Here is a 17946-nt window from a genome sequence, read left to right as displayed (position 1 = left end):
AGGTGTCGAGATGAAAACGAATACTGGTGAAGCTCTCTTAGGTCTTAGGTCTTGCCAAACCAACGTAATAGGCATTTTAACTTAACACCTTGTAAGGCTTCAACTAAAAGACCGTTTTTTTTTTCTCTCACATGCTCTCTACTGTTTCCAAGCTTCGACGTGTTTGTGAACGTCCGAGCTTCTTGGCTTTCTTTTTGTATTTTTAGCTTTTATTTTTTTTACAGTCCTCGGGTAAAAGCTCCCAGGTATATTGTGGTGCCTTTTCAGTGACGTCACCAGGTACATTGTAGTCTCTTTTCAGTGACGTCACCGGCAAGCACTGCAACAGTACATCTCCTTTAGAGAGGTCCAAGAGTTTTAGACGGAAGGTTATTTTTAGACTGCAAACATATGCCCCAGAATCCACAGGACGATTAACTGAGAGAGAGAGAGAGAGAGAGAGAGAGAGAGAGAGAGAGAGAGAGAGAGAGAGAGAGAGAGAGTGGCCACAAGGAAAGTGAAACCGCTGAATACAAGACCTTTCGCCTTGACTCTGAGGCAATGTAGACGCATAATTATGAAGTTTTAGTATCAAGTCCAGTTGTGTACTGGAGGTTTATTTCAGGATCCGCCCTGGTTTGCGGTAGTGGTTTACTTATGTTTTAGTTATGTGCGAGTTAATCAGGAAGGCGTGCGTGCGTCAAGAGCTATGTATATATTTGCTCGCAGCAGTACGGTTTAAGTCATTGCTGACAAAAAGAAGTATACTTTTTAGAATTATTATAAATATAATGGTTTAATCCACAGTTTATTTCATTGTGGTTTAATACAAATTATTTTAAAACTTTGTGGTTCAATACCAAATTAAAAAAAAACAATGGTTTAATACCAAAATTTATTTAATTGTGGTTTAATACAAAATATTTTAAAACTATTTGGTTTAATACCAATTTTAGTTTATTTGTGGTTTAATACAAATGATTTTAAAACTAATCATGGTTTAATAATTTTTTTAAATATTGCTGGTTTAATACAAAAGTATTTTAATTGGGTTAATAAAAGTTATTTTAATTGTGGTTTAATACAAATGATTTTGAAAACTATTAATGGTTTAATAAATTTTGTTAATATTGCTGGTGTATTAAACAACAAATATTAAATATTTGTTGTTTAATACACCAGTTTTTTAATTGTAGTTTGAGAATTTTTTAAATATTTCTGGTTTAGTGCAATTTTTTTTCAATTGTTGTTTAAAACAGAATTTATTATATTGCATCACCCTTCGTCACCCATTCATCATCGTCCGTGTATCCCCATTCCAATTTCGTTCCTCCCATTCCATTCTCGCCCTATTCCACCCCTTGAGCTTCATTGTAATCCTCGCCCTCTCCCCCCCCCCCCCTAGCAATTCCTCTTTGTTCTTCCCCAAAGTCCCTGAAGGGATTATGTGGGGGACCCACTCCCTCTCCCCCCAGTCCCCTTCGTGTGATTTGTGACCTAATTAACTCCCGCCTTGCTTTTTCCAATCTGCGACCTAACCCCCCCCCCCCCCTTAGTAAGCCCCCACCTGGAAGGGACTTTTGGGGGAGTTATTTATGTATTTTTTTTTAAAGAAGGAGAACTGATGTATACTTTGAGGGTGGGGAGGTGAGGATTTTATATACGTGCGGTTGTCCTTCACCACGAGGTTTATTTTTATGGGAGACGAACTTATACAATGTTTAGGGAAACGAGGGACTATTTTGTTAGGGAAAAGCGAACCTATTTTGTTTTTGGAAATATACCTATTTTGTTAGGGGAAATGAACCTATTTTGTTTTTGGAAATATACCTATTTTGTTAGGGGAAACGAACCTATTTTTTTGGAAATATACCTTTTTTGTTAGGGGAAACGAACCTATTTTTTTTTTGGAAATATACCTATTTTGTTAGGGGAAACGAACCTATTTTCATTTGGAAAATGCACCTATTTTGATTTTGAAATTTACCTATTTTGTTAGGGGAAATGAACCTATTTTGTTAGGGAAAAAGGGAACATATTTTATTTCGGGAAATATACCTATTTTATTACGGGAAATGAACCTATTTTGTTTTTGGAAATGTACCTATTTTGTTATGGGAAACGAACCTATTTTGATTTGGGAAATGCACCTATTTTGTTAAGGAAAACAAACCTATTTTGTTTTTGGAAATGAACCTATTTTATTAAGGAAAAGCAAACATATTTTATTTTGGAAAATATACCTATTTTGTTAGGGGAAACGAACCTATTTTGTTTTTGGAAATGTACCCAATTTGTTAAGGGATAACGAACCTATTTTGATTTCGGAAATGCACCTATTTTGTCAAGGGAAACGAACCTATTTTGATTTTGAAATGTACCTATTTTGTTAGATGGAAAAGGACCTATTTTGTTTTTGGAAACGAACGTATTTTGTTTTGGAAAACGAACCTATTTTGTTGTAGGGGAAACGAACCTATCATACATTTGTCTTTAGGGGAAACGAACCTATTTTGTTTTTGGAAATTTAGAGAACTTTGTGATTCGTTTTTTTTTTTTTTTTTTAAAGGGACTTACGTGTAGTTTTATATATAGGAAAACGAATGTATTTTCGCGAGGAGACAGTAGCTAGCCCTTGTACAGGCAGTAGAGAGAGAGAGAGAGAGAGAGAGAGAGAGAGAGAGAGAGAGATAATCCAGCCAAATGTCAGGTCACTGATATTGACCGTGTCTGAACACGTTGTGATCATCCCTCGTTCCCTTAGGACATGAACTCCCTTCGTCCCCTTCAGGTTTATTATATCCGGCTCGTGTCTCGGTCACTCTTAAGTCAATTTCCAGGCGTTTTATGAAGTAATTCCATTGGTGGCCTGCGGACGTCACTTTTGTATAAAAGTTTATTTTGAAACTTTTATTGTATTTGATTCTTTTCTCTTTTTTTTTTTTTTTTGGAGGGGTGGAGCAGTTGGTCTATATGTGTGCGGTTCCTGGCTCTCCTCTGCAAAGTTTCTCTCTCTCTCTCTCTCTCTCTCTCTCTCTCTCTCTCTCTCTCTCTCTGCTAGTAGTATTAGAAGTATAAAATTATTCTGCAATAGTACTAGAAATATATAATTATTCGTCAGTAGTACTAGAATTATATACAATTATTCTGCAGTAGTACTAAAAGTATACATAATTATTTTGCAGTATTACTAGAAATATATAATTATTCTGCAGTATTACTAAAAATATATAATTATTCTTCAGTAGTACTAGATGTATAATTATTCCGTATTACTATAATTATTCTTCAGTAGTACTAGATGTATATAAAATTATTCTGCAGTAGTACTAGAAATTTATAATAGAAGTATATACAATTATTGTGCAGTAATACTAGAAATATATAATTATTCTACAATAGTACTAGAAGTATAAAATTATTCTGCACTAGTACTAGAAGTATATATAATTATTCTTCAGTAGTACTAGAAGTATATATAAATTATTCTTCAGTAGTACTAGAAGTACATCTATTATTCCTTGTTATCTACTCATTTTATCGTCCTCCTCTTTCTTTCCTCGCCCAATTACTTGTCGAAAAGATAAGAAGAAGAAGAAGAAAAATAATCACGCTGCTGCTCAACGGTCCCACAGTCTGTCGGAGGGGGAGGGGGGGTGGGGGGGGGTTGGATGACTCTGGGGTGGGATGGCGTGGCGGGAGTGGTGCTCCTGTGATAATAGTGGATTCGTCGAACTCCGATGATGAAGCCAATCCTCTCTCTCTCCTCTCTCTCTCTCTCTCTCTCTCTCTCTCTCTCATTCTCTCTTCATTCATTAGCCCCAACGTCTCGTGTGACCTAGCACTTGCCCAAACACTTGATTTCCCGATCGAGTATAGTGCCACACTGAGTCAAGTGCTCTCTCTCTCTCTCTCTCTCTCTCTCTCTCTCTCTCTCTCTCTCTCTCTCTCCTTCCTGTGGTAATTTGGTCGTGAAGCCGGGGAAGTCCTTGATTCGGTGTAATTAGATTTTGAATTTGACCCTCTGGGAAAATCAAACTCCTCTATAAAATCCTTTAGTCCTATAAACGAAAATATAAAGTATATTGTCATTTTTGATTAATTTTTTTTCCGTTTCCGTAAATGTTCTCTCTCTCTCTCTCTCTCTCTCTCTCTCTCTCTCTCTCTCTCTCTCTCTCTCTCTCTCTCTCTAAGCTGTACCACAGCACGTAAGGATAACATTTGAATCCTTAATTGCGAGCCCCAAGCAAGTGTTTAATGGCCTATCGATCGTACCTTCTTGGAAGGTATGGCTTGGAAGTGCGTAGAGAGAGAGAGAGAGAGAGAGAGAGAGAGAGAGAGAGAGAGAGAGAGAGAGAGAGAGAATTTAACGTTGTGGAATGCGCTCACTCGTTCTAAATCATGTAGCGTAATGGCGTACGTCTATGCTTGACATACTTCGTGAATCGTGATGTGTGTTTTGAGAGAGAGAATTATTGATTCCAGAAGAGAGAGAGAGAGAGAGAGAGAGAGAGAGAGAGAGAGAGAGTCCAGGTCTGAGTGTTATGTGTGTCGAGTTTAGGACTAATTGGGAGTTCCCGCTTGCACACATAGTGACGTCACTAACATGCCTTGTGACGTCACGCGTACATTTTTTTTTACTTTTCAATTTACCAAAAAGAGTAATGTCTCTCATATTTTGAATTGTGTTTCCATGTGTGTTTTTGTCTTTATATCCACTACAAAGGTATATTTTCAGTCACTTCGTGAAGCACTGAACCCAAAGCAAGTGAATCTTAAGTGACTTGTCTTTCTGTGGCTTGAAAAAGAATAAGCGAACGAAAAATTTTTGGGTTGAAATTGGTGCATAGGATGTTGGCCTCTCCCAAACAGCCGAGGTAAGTGTCCTCTATAGGATGGCTTTAGAAGGACTTTTAATGTCTTTTATAGCATATAATTTTACAATATATAACCGATGAAAAGCTTCATTTTTTTAGATATACCAGTGATGACGTAAACATGCTGTATAGAGTCTGCACCCAGCACCATTTAGTTTTAACTGAACCACTTGTATACGTATAAATATAACACTTGTACGATTAAACTTTTTACAAAACTATGCATGCTTGTTTAGGTGGTAAGCATATAGCATAATGCACTACTATATTTTTAATAGTTTCCCGGTATGTGTATTTTTGTCTAATTTTTGTTTTCATACATGTTAATATATGCATGTGCTCCGCTCTAGTAACCTCTGAAATGAAGCTGATATCAGCCAAGCCCATTTCTCGAAACAAATATGACACTAATTTTGGTCAGTATATTCTTAACCATCTTTAATTAGACAGTAGTACAACTCGAGTCCCCATATGCAGTATTTTTGAACACAATAAATAGCCAGGGTTTATAACCAAACATCTTTTCAATGTTCGGTATTTCCGGTAAGTAAACAGGGTGTCCTTTTATATCACAGGCTCCCTGTAATGGTAACGATACAGTCAGTTTGGTTATCAAAAGTTTTAATTCAAAGCTGTGCATTCATTATCCAAGGTAACTCCACAATGGAGTACATCTGGGAAGATATATAATTTCCCAAGACGCCCCGTCATTATTTTTAGAAGAACACTGATTATGAGTCAAGGAAATGTGCCTTTCTGCATGCAGACATACACACACACACACATACCCAACTCTCGGCGTTGTATTTCTTTGTGTTTTTCTCTAATGACAAAAGAGAACAGGGCAAGCCAAATTGAAATGATAATTCTCTTTATTTTCCATAACACACGTATGTTAGAATTTCTCTGTTTGTATCTTAAGATTTGTAATAACAAGTGTATCCAAAAATGTGACCCGTAGATTCTGTATTTATATATGATATATTTAATTGTAATATATATGTGTGCGCTAAATATTCTCTTATTTTTCAGACGTGACTGGGAGTCCGGGGAGGAAGGGTCGCTAATCGGAAGAGGGATCATAGACGAGATGGAGAATGAAGCCCAGAACTTGTCGTTCTTCAGTAAGCTCTATACCCTCACTCAGATGTTAGGTGAGTCTTGAAGGAACCTTCAGATGGAGTCTATGTACTTCTGGAAAACTTCCAAGTTCTAACCTACTAGGACATAATAAGGCTTGATGTTCATTGTGTTTAATATTTTACAATGTTCAAGTTTATTTTGTTTAGTGTCTTATTTAGTGAAATACTCTGAAATACTATAGCAGTAATACTGGAGAGGTTTATATTATATAAACCTCTCCAGTATTACTGCTTTTTAACTGTTTAATGGCACCAGTTTTAAAGGCTTTATTGCTATATTTTTGTGTTGTATTACAGATTTGGCTTTGATGATACACAGTATTTTAACCATTTTACTGTACTATGTATAGTACTTTTGTGGAAAATCACTCATGTTGATACATTATGCAGGCACTATACATTTACACTCACAAGTAAGTCAGATTCTTCAGCAATGTGCAATATCCTGATATGTCGTATTTGGTGCCTTTTTCCTCTCAGGTATCTTGTGCGTGTCATTAATTGGCGTGTGGATCGGTGTGTTCAGGGGAGGTTTTGCCTGGCGCAGTAATCCTGGAAAAGAATTTAACTGGCATCCATTTCTTATGGTCCTTGGCCTTGTCTTCCTTTATGCTAATGGTGAGTGAAGCCGAGTAAATGTTAAGCAAAATCCTTTTCAAAGTCAGGTCAGCAATGTGACAGATATAAGTATGGCACTGTGTCTATGCTTACCTGTGAGTTTTTCGGATGACAAATAAAATATAGTACGTACTGTATTTACACATCTGTGTTTTTTTGATGACATAAAGTACGGTATATACTGTTATTGTGCGTATCTTTTCAGGAGCGTTAATATACCGTGGCTTCCGGTCCGAGAGAAAGAAGAAGTTGAAGATTATTCACATGCTGATGCACTTAGGAGCCTTTATATTTTCTGTTATAGGATTAGTAGCTGCTTTTGACTCCCACAACTTAGCTGAAAAGCCAATTGCCAATATGTACAGTTTACACTCTTGGCTAGGCTTGAGTGTTGTCATTTTGTTTGCGTGTCAGGTGAGTGTGATTTCAATTTGCAATTGTTTATAATTAATTGAGAATTTTGAGATTACCTTTCATGATCATTTTACAAAAATTATCAGTAACTTCACCTGACAATAACGTTATATGTCAGAACAAAATCATCTAGTTCCTCGCTGGACGAGTGGTTTTCCCAGCTCGGCCAACGCAGAATCAGAGGAATTAATTTCTGGCGATAGAAATTCATTTCTCGATATATAGTGTGGTTCGGATCCCACAATAAGCTGTAGGTCCCGTTGCTAGGTGACCGATTGGTTCCTAGCCTCGTAAAAATATCTAATCCTTCGGGCCAGGCCTAGGAGAGCTGTTAATCAGCTCAGTGGTCTGGTAAAGCTAAGATATACTTAACTTTGTACAAAATCGTGTACAGTATTGACTGGGCACTTACCTGAACTAATGTACTTATTTGGAAATGGCAGACTTCGTCATCAAGTTTTGCATTTTTGGACAGACAGTCTGTAATTACGATACCTGCCATGTATATTCTAGTATGTTAGATTAATCACCTGTTTCAATTATTTACTGAAATTATCTCTTCTGTTCTTCCAGTGGGTGTTTGGTTTGTTAACATTCCTGTTTCCTGGACTTAGGCCTTCTGTCCGGGCAGCCTATTTACCTGTTCATCAGTTTTTTGGCCTGCTCATCTTCATGGGCGCAATATGTGCTAGTCTTTTAGGCCTTACAGAGAAGGCAATATTTGCCTTGAAGTAAGTATCTTCAGGTTGTAGAATTTTTCACGCTGTTTTGGGTTTTTTGTTTATGGATAGAGTGCTTAAACCACTTACTTGCTCTTAAACCCTCACAGGACGGGCTAAATATACATAAACAAAACAGCAAGACCTGGCGAACTTTAAAGTTGGGCCAAAGTTTTTTTCAAATTACATCAGTGGTAAGGAGGTCAGCAACTGCCCATGGTATAAGAAAAAAATTCTAAAAAATTTTCGGGACCTGCCACATAATGTTGAAAGTGAATATTTCTAACCCTGCATAGGGTTTCTTATAAAAATAACAGCTAATTTTATCAAGAAGTTCTGTCTAATATATTTTGTTGCAAAATTACAAATACAGCTAACATATTATTACATAAGATATAAGCAGTAGTATTCCCTGAATATATTTAAGGATGAATTATAAGAGTTGTACTGAAATAGTTTCCCATAGAGGGTAATGACATGCAGGCACTTCGTGCAGTGTATTGTAGGCAGTACTTTAAGTTCTTTGCAGTGTCCCTTAGGCCCCCTTAGCGAGAGTCTTAAAGCTGTTAATTTCCCATTATACAAACTCGGCCTCTTTCTTCGTGTAGTACGTACATAACTTTTTTTTTTCTCTCTCTCTCTCCTCACAGCTTCGGTCCTGGACCAAAATACAGTGAGTTCCCATCAGAAGGGATTCTCGTGAATGTGATTGGGCTGCTCTTGCTCTTTTTTGCCGGAATGGTGGTCTACCTTACGTCGAACCCCCATTTTCGCCGGCAGACCACCGAAGACGAGGTCCTGCTCACAGACACTGTTCTTGAATAGTTTTGGACGTTTTGTAGCAGAAATTTTTTAAAAATCTCACAAGCTTTCTCCAAAACTCTGCTTTACTGCTAATGTTGTCATTGATTATTTTGAGTAGATAATAAGATATCGCACATTACTAAGCAAATGCGTGAATGATTACAAATACGTATAAAGGTGTATATGTGTGTATCATATAAATATATATATATATTTATATATAAAGTGTATAGTACCCCAGTAACTTGAGGTCACAATTCTTCCAAATACCATCTCACAAAACTATGAAAATGACTAGTTGTATTGGAATACTTGAAAGAAGATAAATATAACAGAAGTACTCATGACTAGGAAAATATAGTTTTGAGCTTGGCAAATATTGAAATATGTGCTTTTTATAAATACATGTCCATGTGTAGGTTGTTTTGTATATAATACACTGTACATTTACTTCACTCAATTTGGTTAAGTAAGAATAGGATTAAGTCTGTTTCATTACTGGAACTTTATTCATATTTTTTTACTTGTTGCTATAGACGATTAGTCCTGGTTTTCTCTAGCTGCTTAGGAATATTTTTATTTAAGTTTTTATGTATTATTCACTTCAGTGTACACTACTTTTGATATTTAGTTCAGTAGAAAGGACAATTAACTCGATTCATATAATAATTTTTCTTTGCATTTATTACAATTAGTAATTTTTGCTATATTTTGTACAATCTTTGTTTTCTTGAAGAACTGAATGAATAAATCCATTACAGAGAAGTGAAAGATAAATCCATCGTTTTAACACTGTTGTTTATGGCTCTCTGAAGAATTTATTGTCTGTTGTTTCCTAGACACAGTTGTAGTGAGACTAACTGTTTTACAGTGAATTATCTTGGAAGTAAAATACAGTATTTGTTTGACAATGTTGCCACAGTTTCATTGTATGACAGACAAACAAGTAGAATTGGTGCATTCACCTGTAGTGATTGCTCTCGAAACATAATGACATTAAACATAATAATAGAGGTTGTTCACTTGCACTTTTTTTTTTTTTTTTCCAACTTTTAAAGACCTCATGGTACTGGGTCCCTACTATACATTTGCATTATATTTATGCATATGTATACCTTGCACAAATGATTTATATGTGTATTTATCAAGGTTTGCGTTCCGAGAGGCATTTATTAGTAAAGCAGAAGTGGTAACAGGTTTAAGAGGGTTTAAATCTGAGTTAGAAATTGTCCCCTTGGGAAAAAAATTCACCAGAATTTTTAATTTTTTGATAAAGAAGATTATCGTTAAAATATGTAAGAATATTTGAATTTGTTATGCACTTACAAGTTCATTTTCTGCAGGTCTATTTCAGCCTAGATCAGATTATGGCATTATGTTGCTAGCGGGAAAAGTGGTAGGCGTTTATATAATAGTATGTTCATTGCATTTGGGCCTTGTGTTCCATAGCTAGAAAGTTTTATCTGAATGCAAGTGCATTTGAAAAAGTAGACTAGCCTCTCTCTTCTGTGGATACTTGTGCAAATGACTGATAACATCACCCAGTCAGATTTCTCCCTTATCGATATTTGATTCTATGTTTGTCCAAGTTGACTGGTAATGTGAGCAGATTTGCTTGAGCTGCCTATTCATTTTAAATTTTAGCATTGGTAGGATGAATATAGGAGGATTTATCAATCATGATGAGAACAGTTTGTTACAAACAGACAAATGTCCAGCATAGTATTCCTTTCTGCAGACTGTGGACTGCCATCAGTATTATTATGGGTCATTTTTTTATTTCACTGTAAAAACAGCAACGGTTACTTCACATTTAAATTTTTTATAGGATTATTGAGATGACCCAACAGACTTATAGAAGCCATGATTTTCCAATACCAAAACACAGTAGATTTAATAGTCTTCAGGTAACAGGCACTTTTTGTCCTTGGGAACCCTCAAGAATTATATGTTGTACATGACATTTTGGAAAAATTTGGGCATAAGAGTACACTTTTGGACATAATAAAGAGTACCCATTGTATTTTGAATACTTATCGTCCATACGTTTGTATTTTCAGAGGCCAAATTACCGAAGGATAGTTCAGAACTGGTAGAGTGCCATCAGCACGAGATGAATGATCAGTTCATACTTTTGAGTAAGTGTTGTGAAATGAACTTGTACTTAACCACTTAGTTTCCTTGGGGAATGGTGCACAAAATATATAATTGCAGTTTTTTTTATACACAAAAAAGGATGACTCCTTGTAAGACTTCAAGTTTCTCTGATAAACCAGATTTTAAATGGAGAAATAAACACTTTTTAATATAAAAATATAGTTGCCATCAGAGAACGGATAGAAGCTATTTTTATAAGCACAGTTATTTTCATTTTGTTATGAAGGGTATTACTTTCACTTATAGATGTAATTATTGTGAAAGTACCTTAGTAAATATACTGTCATTATTGTAAGAAAATGAAGTCTGAAGGTATTGCTCTGTAATAATTGAAAGCAAGTTGTAGAAATGAGAAGGAATATGAATGACAAGCAAGAGAGGAAAAAAAGACTTGCAATGAGACTGATTTTACAGATAGGAAGACCACTCATGTGGTCAATTGTATTCTTGACTTGACTCAGTTTGCTGAGACTGGCACAGATAAAATGTAGAGCAATGGTGTGCACTGCACTGCATAGACACTTTAAAACTGTGTGCAACATGAGTACAACACTTACTAACACTTTATACCTTGACCATGAACAATGTTTATAACTCACAAAATGGTAATAGTATGTATGTAAAATGGAACACCAAGCATTCTTTTAAAACATGTCAGGTAGGTCTTTTGAGGTTAGGTAATATTTTTTTTTACCCCTGATAAACTTTGGGATGTAGTGATGTTACAACTAAAGAGTTCATGAATCGAAGAATCTTCCTCCAGATATATCCTGTATGAATACTGGGAGGCAGCCATGCACTATAATGTACTGTCAGTATAAATCTGTCTTGAGTGCATTTATCACCTGATGGAATTGGACAGGTTATTTCACCAACAATTACACCATACACATAACAAGAAGCACAATTGGTGTTGTTGTAAAATTAGAATTTTGCCACAAGCAACCTTTGTGCACAATGATTAACATTAAAATATTTTATTGTTAAGTAATGAAAGAAGCATCACAACCATTTACATTAAAAATACTGCAGAAAAAAAATGTACAATTTGTAATTTTGTACATTACATTTCAAGTAGAATGACAGTTTCTATTCACAATGGTGTTGGCTTCTTGTATGTTTATCTAATTTATAGTATTCGCAGCTATTTTATGTCATAACCACACGGCTATTTATAAGTATACACTGCACGTCTTAAGTGTACAAACTCAAAATTCCCTCTCAGAGAAGGGCCTACTATATACGATAATTACCATTTTAGTCAAGTCATAAATATATAATCTTAAACCAACTATCTTCTCTGCACATATCTCAATATTTTGACAGCTGGAAATCTGTTGGCATTACCATTTACAGTTTTATTTAGATAAAAGTAATTGGGGTCCAGTTTCCACATGATAAGCTTCTGTAATTTAAATATTTTAACTGTAAGACAGAAGAATCATATGTTTATAATCGCTTATTATTACCAAGTTAAACACATACATTCATGCACTTGCTGGAAGGAAAACTACTAGAGAGAGGAACATTACTTTTTTGTACTACTAATATATATTAGAGATTTATTCAGTACATTAATATAAATCTATTAGGAAGACCAGATTTTCTGAATTTAGAACGCCTTATAAGGAGGTCATGTTCAAGGTCAGTGTAAACCTCTAATGCAATTTTTCTTTGTATAGTTTCCCGTCAGAACACACAAACAGGTTTAAATTTCAGTCAGCAATACTGCCATGCTGAAATTATTTCAAAATGTTTTGTAGAAATGGCCATTATGCAGTTTTCATTTCCTATGCTATTTTTCATAAAAGCCACTATAATGGGAAAGCAGTGTGGGTTCTGTGTAGCCATCTCTGTTATTTAAAACTGAATTGCAATATATGTGGTAAAGAGCTGGAAATGATTATAAAAATACAGTATTTTAGGGAATGCATACCAGGTGAAATTTTGTATCTTAATGTTCTATTCTCATGCATCCAAGCGACCATATCCACGTCATATCGTTGTCTAAGATTTTAAGTAGCTGTAATGAAATGAGGCTAACAAGGAAATGAAGGTTATACTGTAGACCTTATTTCATAGTTGCAGATATCTCTCTAGAGTATGTCTCTCATTTTCTGAACACCTTTCATAATTGCTCTGTAATGAATACATTTTGTAATTTTACCAATACAGCCCTTTTGCAATACATTCCAGACTATGATTAGGTTATCTATCAGTAAATTTAGTTACTGGCCAGTTGAAATAGGTTGTTTGATTAAAAAAAATTCAATTTTTTGTGGTGCTAAATATGTACAGTTATCTATGTATACTTTTTTTTTTTTTTTTTTTTTTTTGCTGTTCAGTTTATCACACACAACTTCACTGGCATTGTTGTAATCAGATTTGATACTGACTTAGTTCCTAAGAAAAAGTGATTAGAGTTCCTAAGAAAGAAAGGTAAATTGTATGTACAATGTTTTTTGTTTTAGATATTTACAATATGTTCTGCAAAGATACTCTTGTCTCATTTTGCATGAAAAACTGTTCAGCTGTATTGCTACGATCTTACGTTAAAATATTTTGTTACTCCTATTTAGCTACAGTGTATCTTCAGTGTTTTGACGTATACTAAACCAGAGCTCTCTCTATCAAAAAGATATTTCATCACATACTATGTTTGTGTACAAGCAGTCCCCGGGTTACGACGGGAATTCAGTTCTTGAGACGCGTTGTAACCCGAAAATCGTCATAAGACAGAACATCTTCAAAAATCCTAAGAAAACCTTACATTTAATGCTTTGGGTGCATTCAAAACTATGTAAACTGCTTTCTTATTGCATTTTTATCCAAAAAGCCTTCAAATATTGATTATTTAGCATTTTTGGTGTCATATTTCTTCTACCAGATGAGCGTTGTAGGCGTCATAACCCAGGAAAGAATTTCTGATGAATATAATTGAAAAGCGCCTTAACCTCTGAACGTCGAAACCCGGGGACTCCCTGTATATTTCACATTCAAGGAGTGCTGTATAAAACTGAATGCGGAGCCCAAATCTAGTCATTATTAATGAGGGACGGCTCCTTCCACTCGAAAGTTACGAAACGGCCCAGGTTGTTGACGTGCATACCGTCGTGTAATATGGATTTAACGAGAGCAGGGTAACAGACTGTATATCCATGTAGCATTTGGCTGTGTTATATAAGTCTGGCTATATAATAACTAACTGACAGTAGGCTAGGTCACATGAGTAGTGGTGTCACACCTATAACTTCATGATTATAATGTGTCGCTGCGTACAATATTACAGTTGTGGATTTTAAGAGGTATTTTACATATTGATGATTATTTTTTTACTCATAAACAGCATAAGGACTTACAAAAGATTTATGATTGTTATGAATATTTAAGCTGAATTATATGTATACATATTAGTCTGTGAATACAATCTCTCTTGCTTCTTGTCTATACCTGAATGCTGCGGTAGCTGGGAGATTAATGACATACCTCCCCTCATGTAAAAAGCCCAAATATATATTGCCAGTCTAGTTCCACATTTGTAGAAATGTTTTCCATTTTGTAAAGATTTGTGAACAGAGTATTGATAAGACTACTGAGTCACATAAGGTTCCCATGATGCTTTGCACAAAGGATTGGTTCTCAAATGATTTGTGAGAATTTTAAAAAGACAAAGAAATTTTATACATCAGTAGGAAGACCAAATGGAATGGATCAAAAGTAAAAGGTATTTTGAGCTTTTGATTTGCCATTTCCATTTTATGCAGTGAATTGTTGTCATGTTAAACAGAAGTTTGTACTTTTATATTTTTGTCCGTTCCTCAAGTCTTGTTCTGTTAAGGGTTACTCAACTAGCCTTTGGTAAACTGTTAATTTTGCACACAAAAGAATGACTTTGTTACCATTGTGTTTTTATTGTAAAGTATTGTAAATGTTAAGTAATTTTTTCATTAGTAAACATTTCATTTTGCACACAAAAGAATGACTTCGTTACCTTTGTGTTTTTATCGTAAAGTATGGTATAAATGTTAATTTTTTTTTTTATATTATTGACGGTGCATTTTATAGTTAAAAGTAAGCTTAGTATTCATTTTTTCATTCAGGTAAAACTATGTCAGTTAACACAAGATGACTACAAATTTTATGATTTCAATACTTTTTTCAAGTAGAAATAACTGATGTATGTGCCATCTTCATGTTGCCAATGTCACATATTAATTACCCTCATTTTCAGGACATTTATATTTCTGTACTTTGTGTTTTCCCCTTGAGATAAGGATGAGGAATGTGGTAAGATTGTCTCTGCTGAGCTGTACTGTTTGGTCAGTCTATCTAGAAGGCAAGTATCCAAGTAGACAATACCAACAGAGGTGTTGGTTAAAGGAACGTGTAAATTCTCACTTTTATATCTGAGAATCAGACAGTTCAGGCTCTTCCGGTGACATGACCAAACTTTGTTCTGGATCCTGTTCTCTGGTTTTCTTCTGAGCATTGAGAGCCTTGATGTGGCATGAAGGAAGCAACATCAACATCAAAAACATCTGCATTATGAATTATGTTTAAATTACATTTCGGGTATGAGCCAAGCATTGGGACACTTTCAGCACTTGAGGAATTGTAAAGATTGTTGGCTGGATACCAAGATGAAAAATAGCCAGAAAATAAATCCGATGAAGAACAAGGTTATGAAGGTTAAACTGAAAGAAAGCTACACAGTTGCATTAATGATGTAAGTTAGAAAGGTTGGATGGCAAGATAAAAGAAGCAAGTAGGAATGGAAGGAGAAAAAAACTGAAGTTTGGACGCTCCAAACACCCGTTAGTAATTCGGAAGTCTAACCAGCTGCAGAAGAAACAATTATACTTGGGTATTGCAGAAGCCTTGATAACAAAGGTGCTAAATTTATTTAAAAGATTTTTGGAGTCGATTTTTGGAGTTTGGGACCACCAAAAAGTGGAAAAGAGATAAGAGATGCTGATAATGTAGCAAACTGTGAAAGGAACACACAAATATTTAAATCCAACACGACTTCAGTCAGCATGGTCTTAGTGAAGTCAAGAATTTCCATGTAACAAGGTCAGGAAAGGAACAAAGTGCATAGTATAATATCCTTGGCACAGAAGAATCTACAAAGTGCATAGTATAATATCCCTGGCACAAAAGAATCTACAAGACATACTTTATGCTCCACAGTCTCTCAAGCTTAAGGAAACTGTCTGGATGATTGCTCAAAGACTATTAAATCAAGGAAGCACAATTATGAACGGACACCAGAAAGATGAAAGAAAAAAAGTTGCTCAGAAAGCCATTTTGCACAATTATTCCCAAAAGAGAATCCTACTGTTGGGTCTTGGTTTAAGAAATTTGAGCTTTATAAAGTGAAACATGACTACAGTATATTGCTTATAGCTTTTCAAATTCTCGTCCATACAGTGATATTGGAGGAGGTAAGACAAGAGACCATCAAAGTTATGAATGCCTAATAACATGACCTGATTATAATCCCCAGTGTGAATGAAATATCAGGTCGGTTAGTCAAGAATGCACTACAAGATGAAGGGGCCGTTGAGTGGGGAAGGTTTTATCATTTATCTACCAGCTTTAGCAATTGAAAAAAAAACACATTCAAAGTGCTATTTTAATTTTAATCAGGGACTCAGGTTTAGATAGATGAAGAGGTTTGTTTCCGCAAGGAAAGATTATTGATTTAATGTTTTATATTATTAAGATTTCTTTCTTGCTTCAGAACTTATAAAAAAAAGCTAATGTCAGAAGTGGTATACAGTGTATCAAGCGCTTGTATACATCTTACGATGTGCAAATCGTGTACCGCTTTAAGGCTTTGGTGTTTTGTAACATATCCTAAAAAAAAAATATGTGATTGATTGTGCAATACTATTTGAAATTAACCTTAACTGGGCTACTATCTTCTGACAACAGATTTCCACAAAAAATGTATAACTACATATTTTTCATATTGTAATTGCTGATATTATGCAAATATGCATTACATATGCATTTATATCAAGGGAGTATAGAGAGCAAACAGTATTTCAGATATATATTATATATAATACATGTGTTTGTCTTTTTATCATGTGTGTAGTGTAAAGTCTAAATGAAACCAATAAAATTTATAAATGGGCAGTTTTCACTTTCTGAAGCCATAGATTTAGGTCTTAAAACATTTCCTTTTCTTTACAGCCAAGTATTTTTTTAGTTCATATGAGCCTATACAGTGCAACCCATATTTCTTCACTAGCCCCCACACTGCTGTCTCACAAGGCACCATTCTTCTGTGATGCTTCAAGGCGTGACTTTGACTTTTGTAAGTGCTTTTTGCCTTCCAGGTTTGACGTATCACTTATCATTGTAATGTTACAGCAAGAACTTTGTTTCAGAAATTTCAAGCCATTTATTTTTCGAAGGCTGCTTGTTATCACTTCTGGGCCTGGTATATGTAGCATTTTCTTGTTTTAACTAAATGTGTTTTTTTATGAAAGTCATTTTTCTTGCCAGTTTCAGCATTAGCTACTGCAGTGCAGGATTTTACATTCCATTGCCAAAAATTTTTCATGATTTTTGTTCATTTTGCTGGCAAAAATATAGAAAATGACAATTTGTCGAAAATTGCATTTTGCCTAACTATACAAACCTGAGGTCCTTTAACAATAGGAAGTAGCTAGCGGCAGCTGGAACGGTCGTAAGCTTCGAACAAGGGGAGAACGGTAGTTAACTGCTTGTCCGATCGTCGCGCGGCTGGGAGGTAAACAAATCACTTTTGCTTTTGGCCCATGCAAAATACGCAGAGTGAGGGGTGGCATGAGGAGGGACTATATGTAAAGGACCTCAGGTTTGTATAGTTAGGAAAAATGCAATTTTCGACAAATTGTCATTTGTTCCGATACGTAATACAAACCATCGGTCCTTTAACAATAGGAAGACTCACTTCTTGGTGGGAGGAATCTGAGTCTTTTAGATGAACAGACTGGTGTTTCGTCCATCCCTGGAATGCCTCCCTGGTCGTAAGAGCGAGGGAGGGATCCAAGCCTCTGTCCGATTGATCGGGGTGTGCACCGCAGGATCAATGGTCAGACCTCTGGGCCGAGTACTAAGAGAGAGGCAAGCGTATCTCTTCGTACCAGATTTGTAAGAACTTTTTCCTGTACATGAGCAAATATAAAGTCATGGGTTTGTCTCATGTAGGCATCCACTTCCTCCCCCTTGTAGGAGAAAGTG

At 35.4% G+C, this 17946-nt stretch overlaps 1 protein-coding gene across 9 annotated transcripts in view; it reads left to right on the top strand.

Moving 5' to 3' along the window:
- LOC135214284 (transmembrane ascorbate-dependent reductase CYB561-like) overlaps positions 1-16854 on the top strand; it is a 46999-nt gene extending 30145 nt beyond the window's left edge. For 5 of the 9 annotated variants that reach the window (XM_064248405.1, XM_064248411.1, XM_064248406.1 and 2 more), the window contains 6 exons: positions 5889-6010; positions 6479-6616; positions 6822-7030; positions 7604-7761; positions 8400-8544; positions 10614-16854. In XM_064248405.1, coding sequence (XP_064104475.1) covers positions 5889-6010; positions 6479-6616; positions 6822-7030; positions 7604-7761; positions 8400-8544; positions 10614-10649 — 808 coding nt within the window. In that variant the 3' untranslated portion in view covers positions 10650-16854. Of the gene's footprint in view, positions 1-4705; positions 4857-5888; positions 6011-6478; positions 6617-6821; positions 7031-7603; positions 7762-8399 lie in introns of all 9 variants that reach the window. The other 4 variants (XM_064248410.1, XM_064248409.1, XM_064248407.1 and 1 more) reach the window with 3 other exon arrangements.
- The last annotated feature ends 1092 nt before the right edge of the window (positions 16855-17946 follow it).

This window comes from Macrobrachium nipponense, chromosome 45 (assembly GCF_015104395.2).
Source record: "Macrobrachium nipponense isolate FS-2020 chromosome 45, ASM1510439v2, whole genome shotgun sequence".
Lineage (NCBI taxonomy): Eukaryota > Metazoa > Arthropoda > Malacostraca > Decapoda > Palaemonidae > Macrobrachium > Macrobrachium nipponense.
Note: the sequence above shows the minus strand (reverse complement) of the source record. Positions and strands in the feature narration are given on the sequence as shown.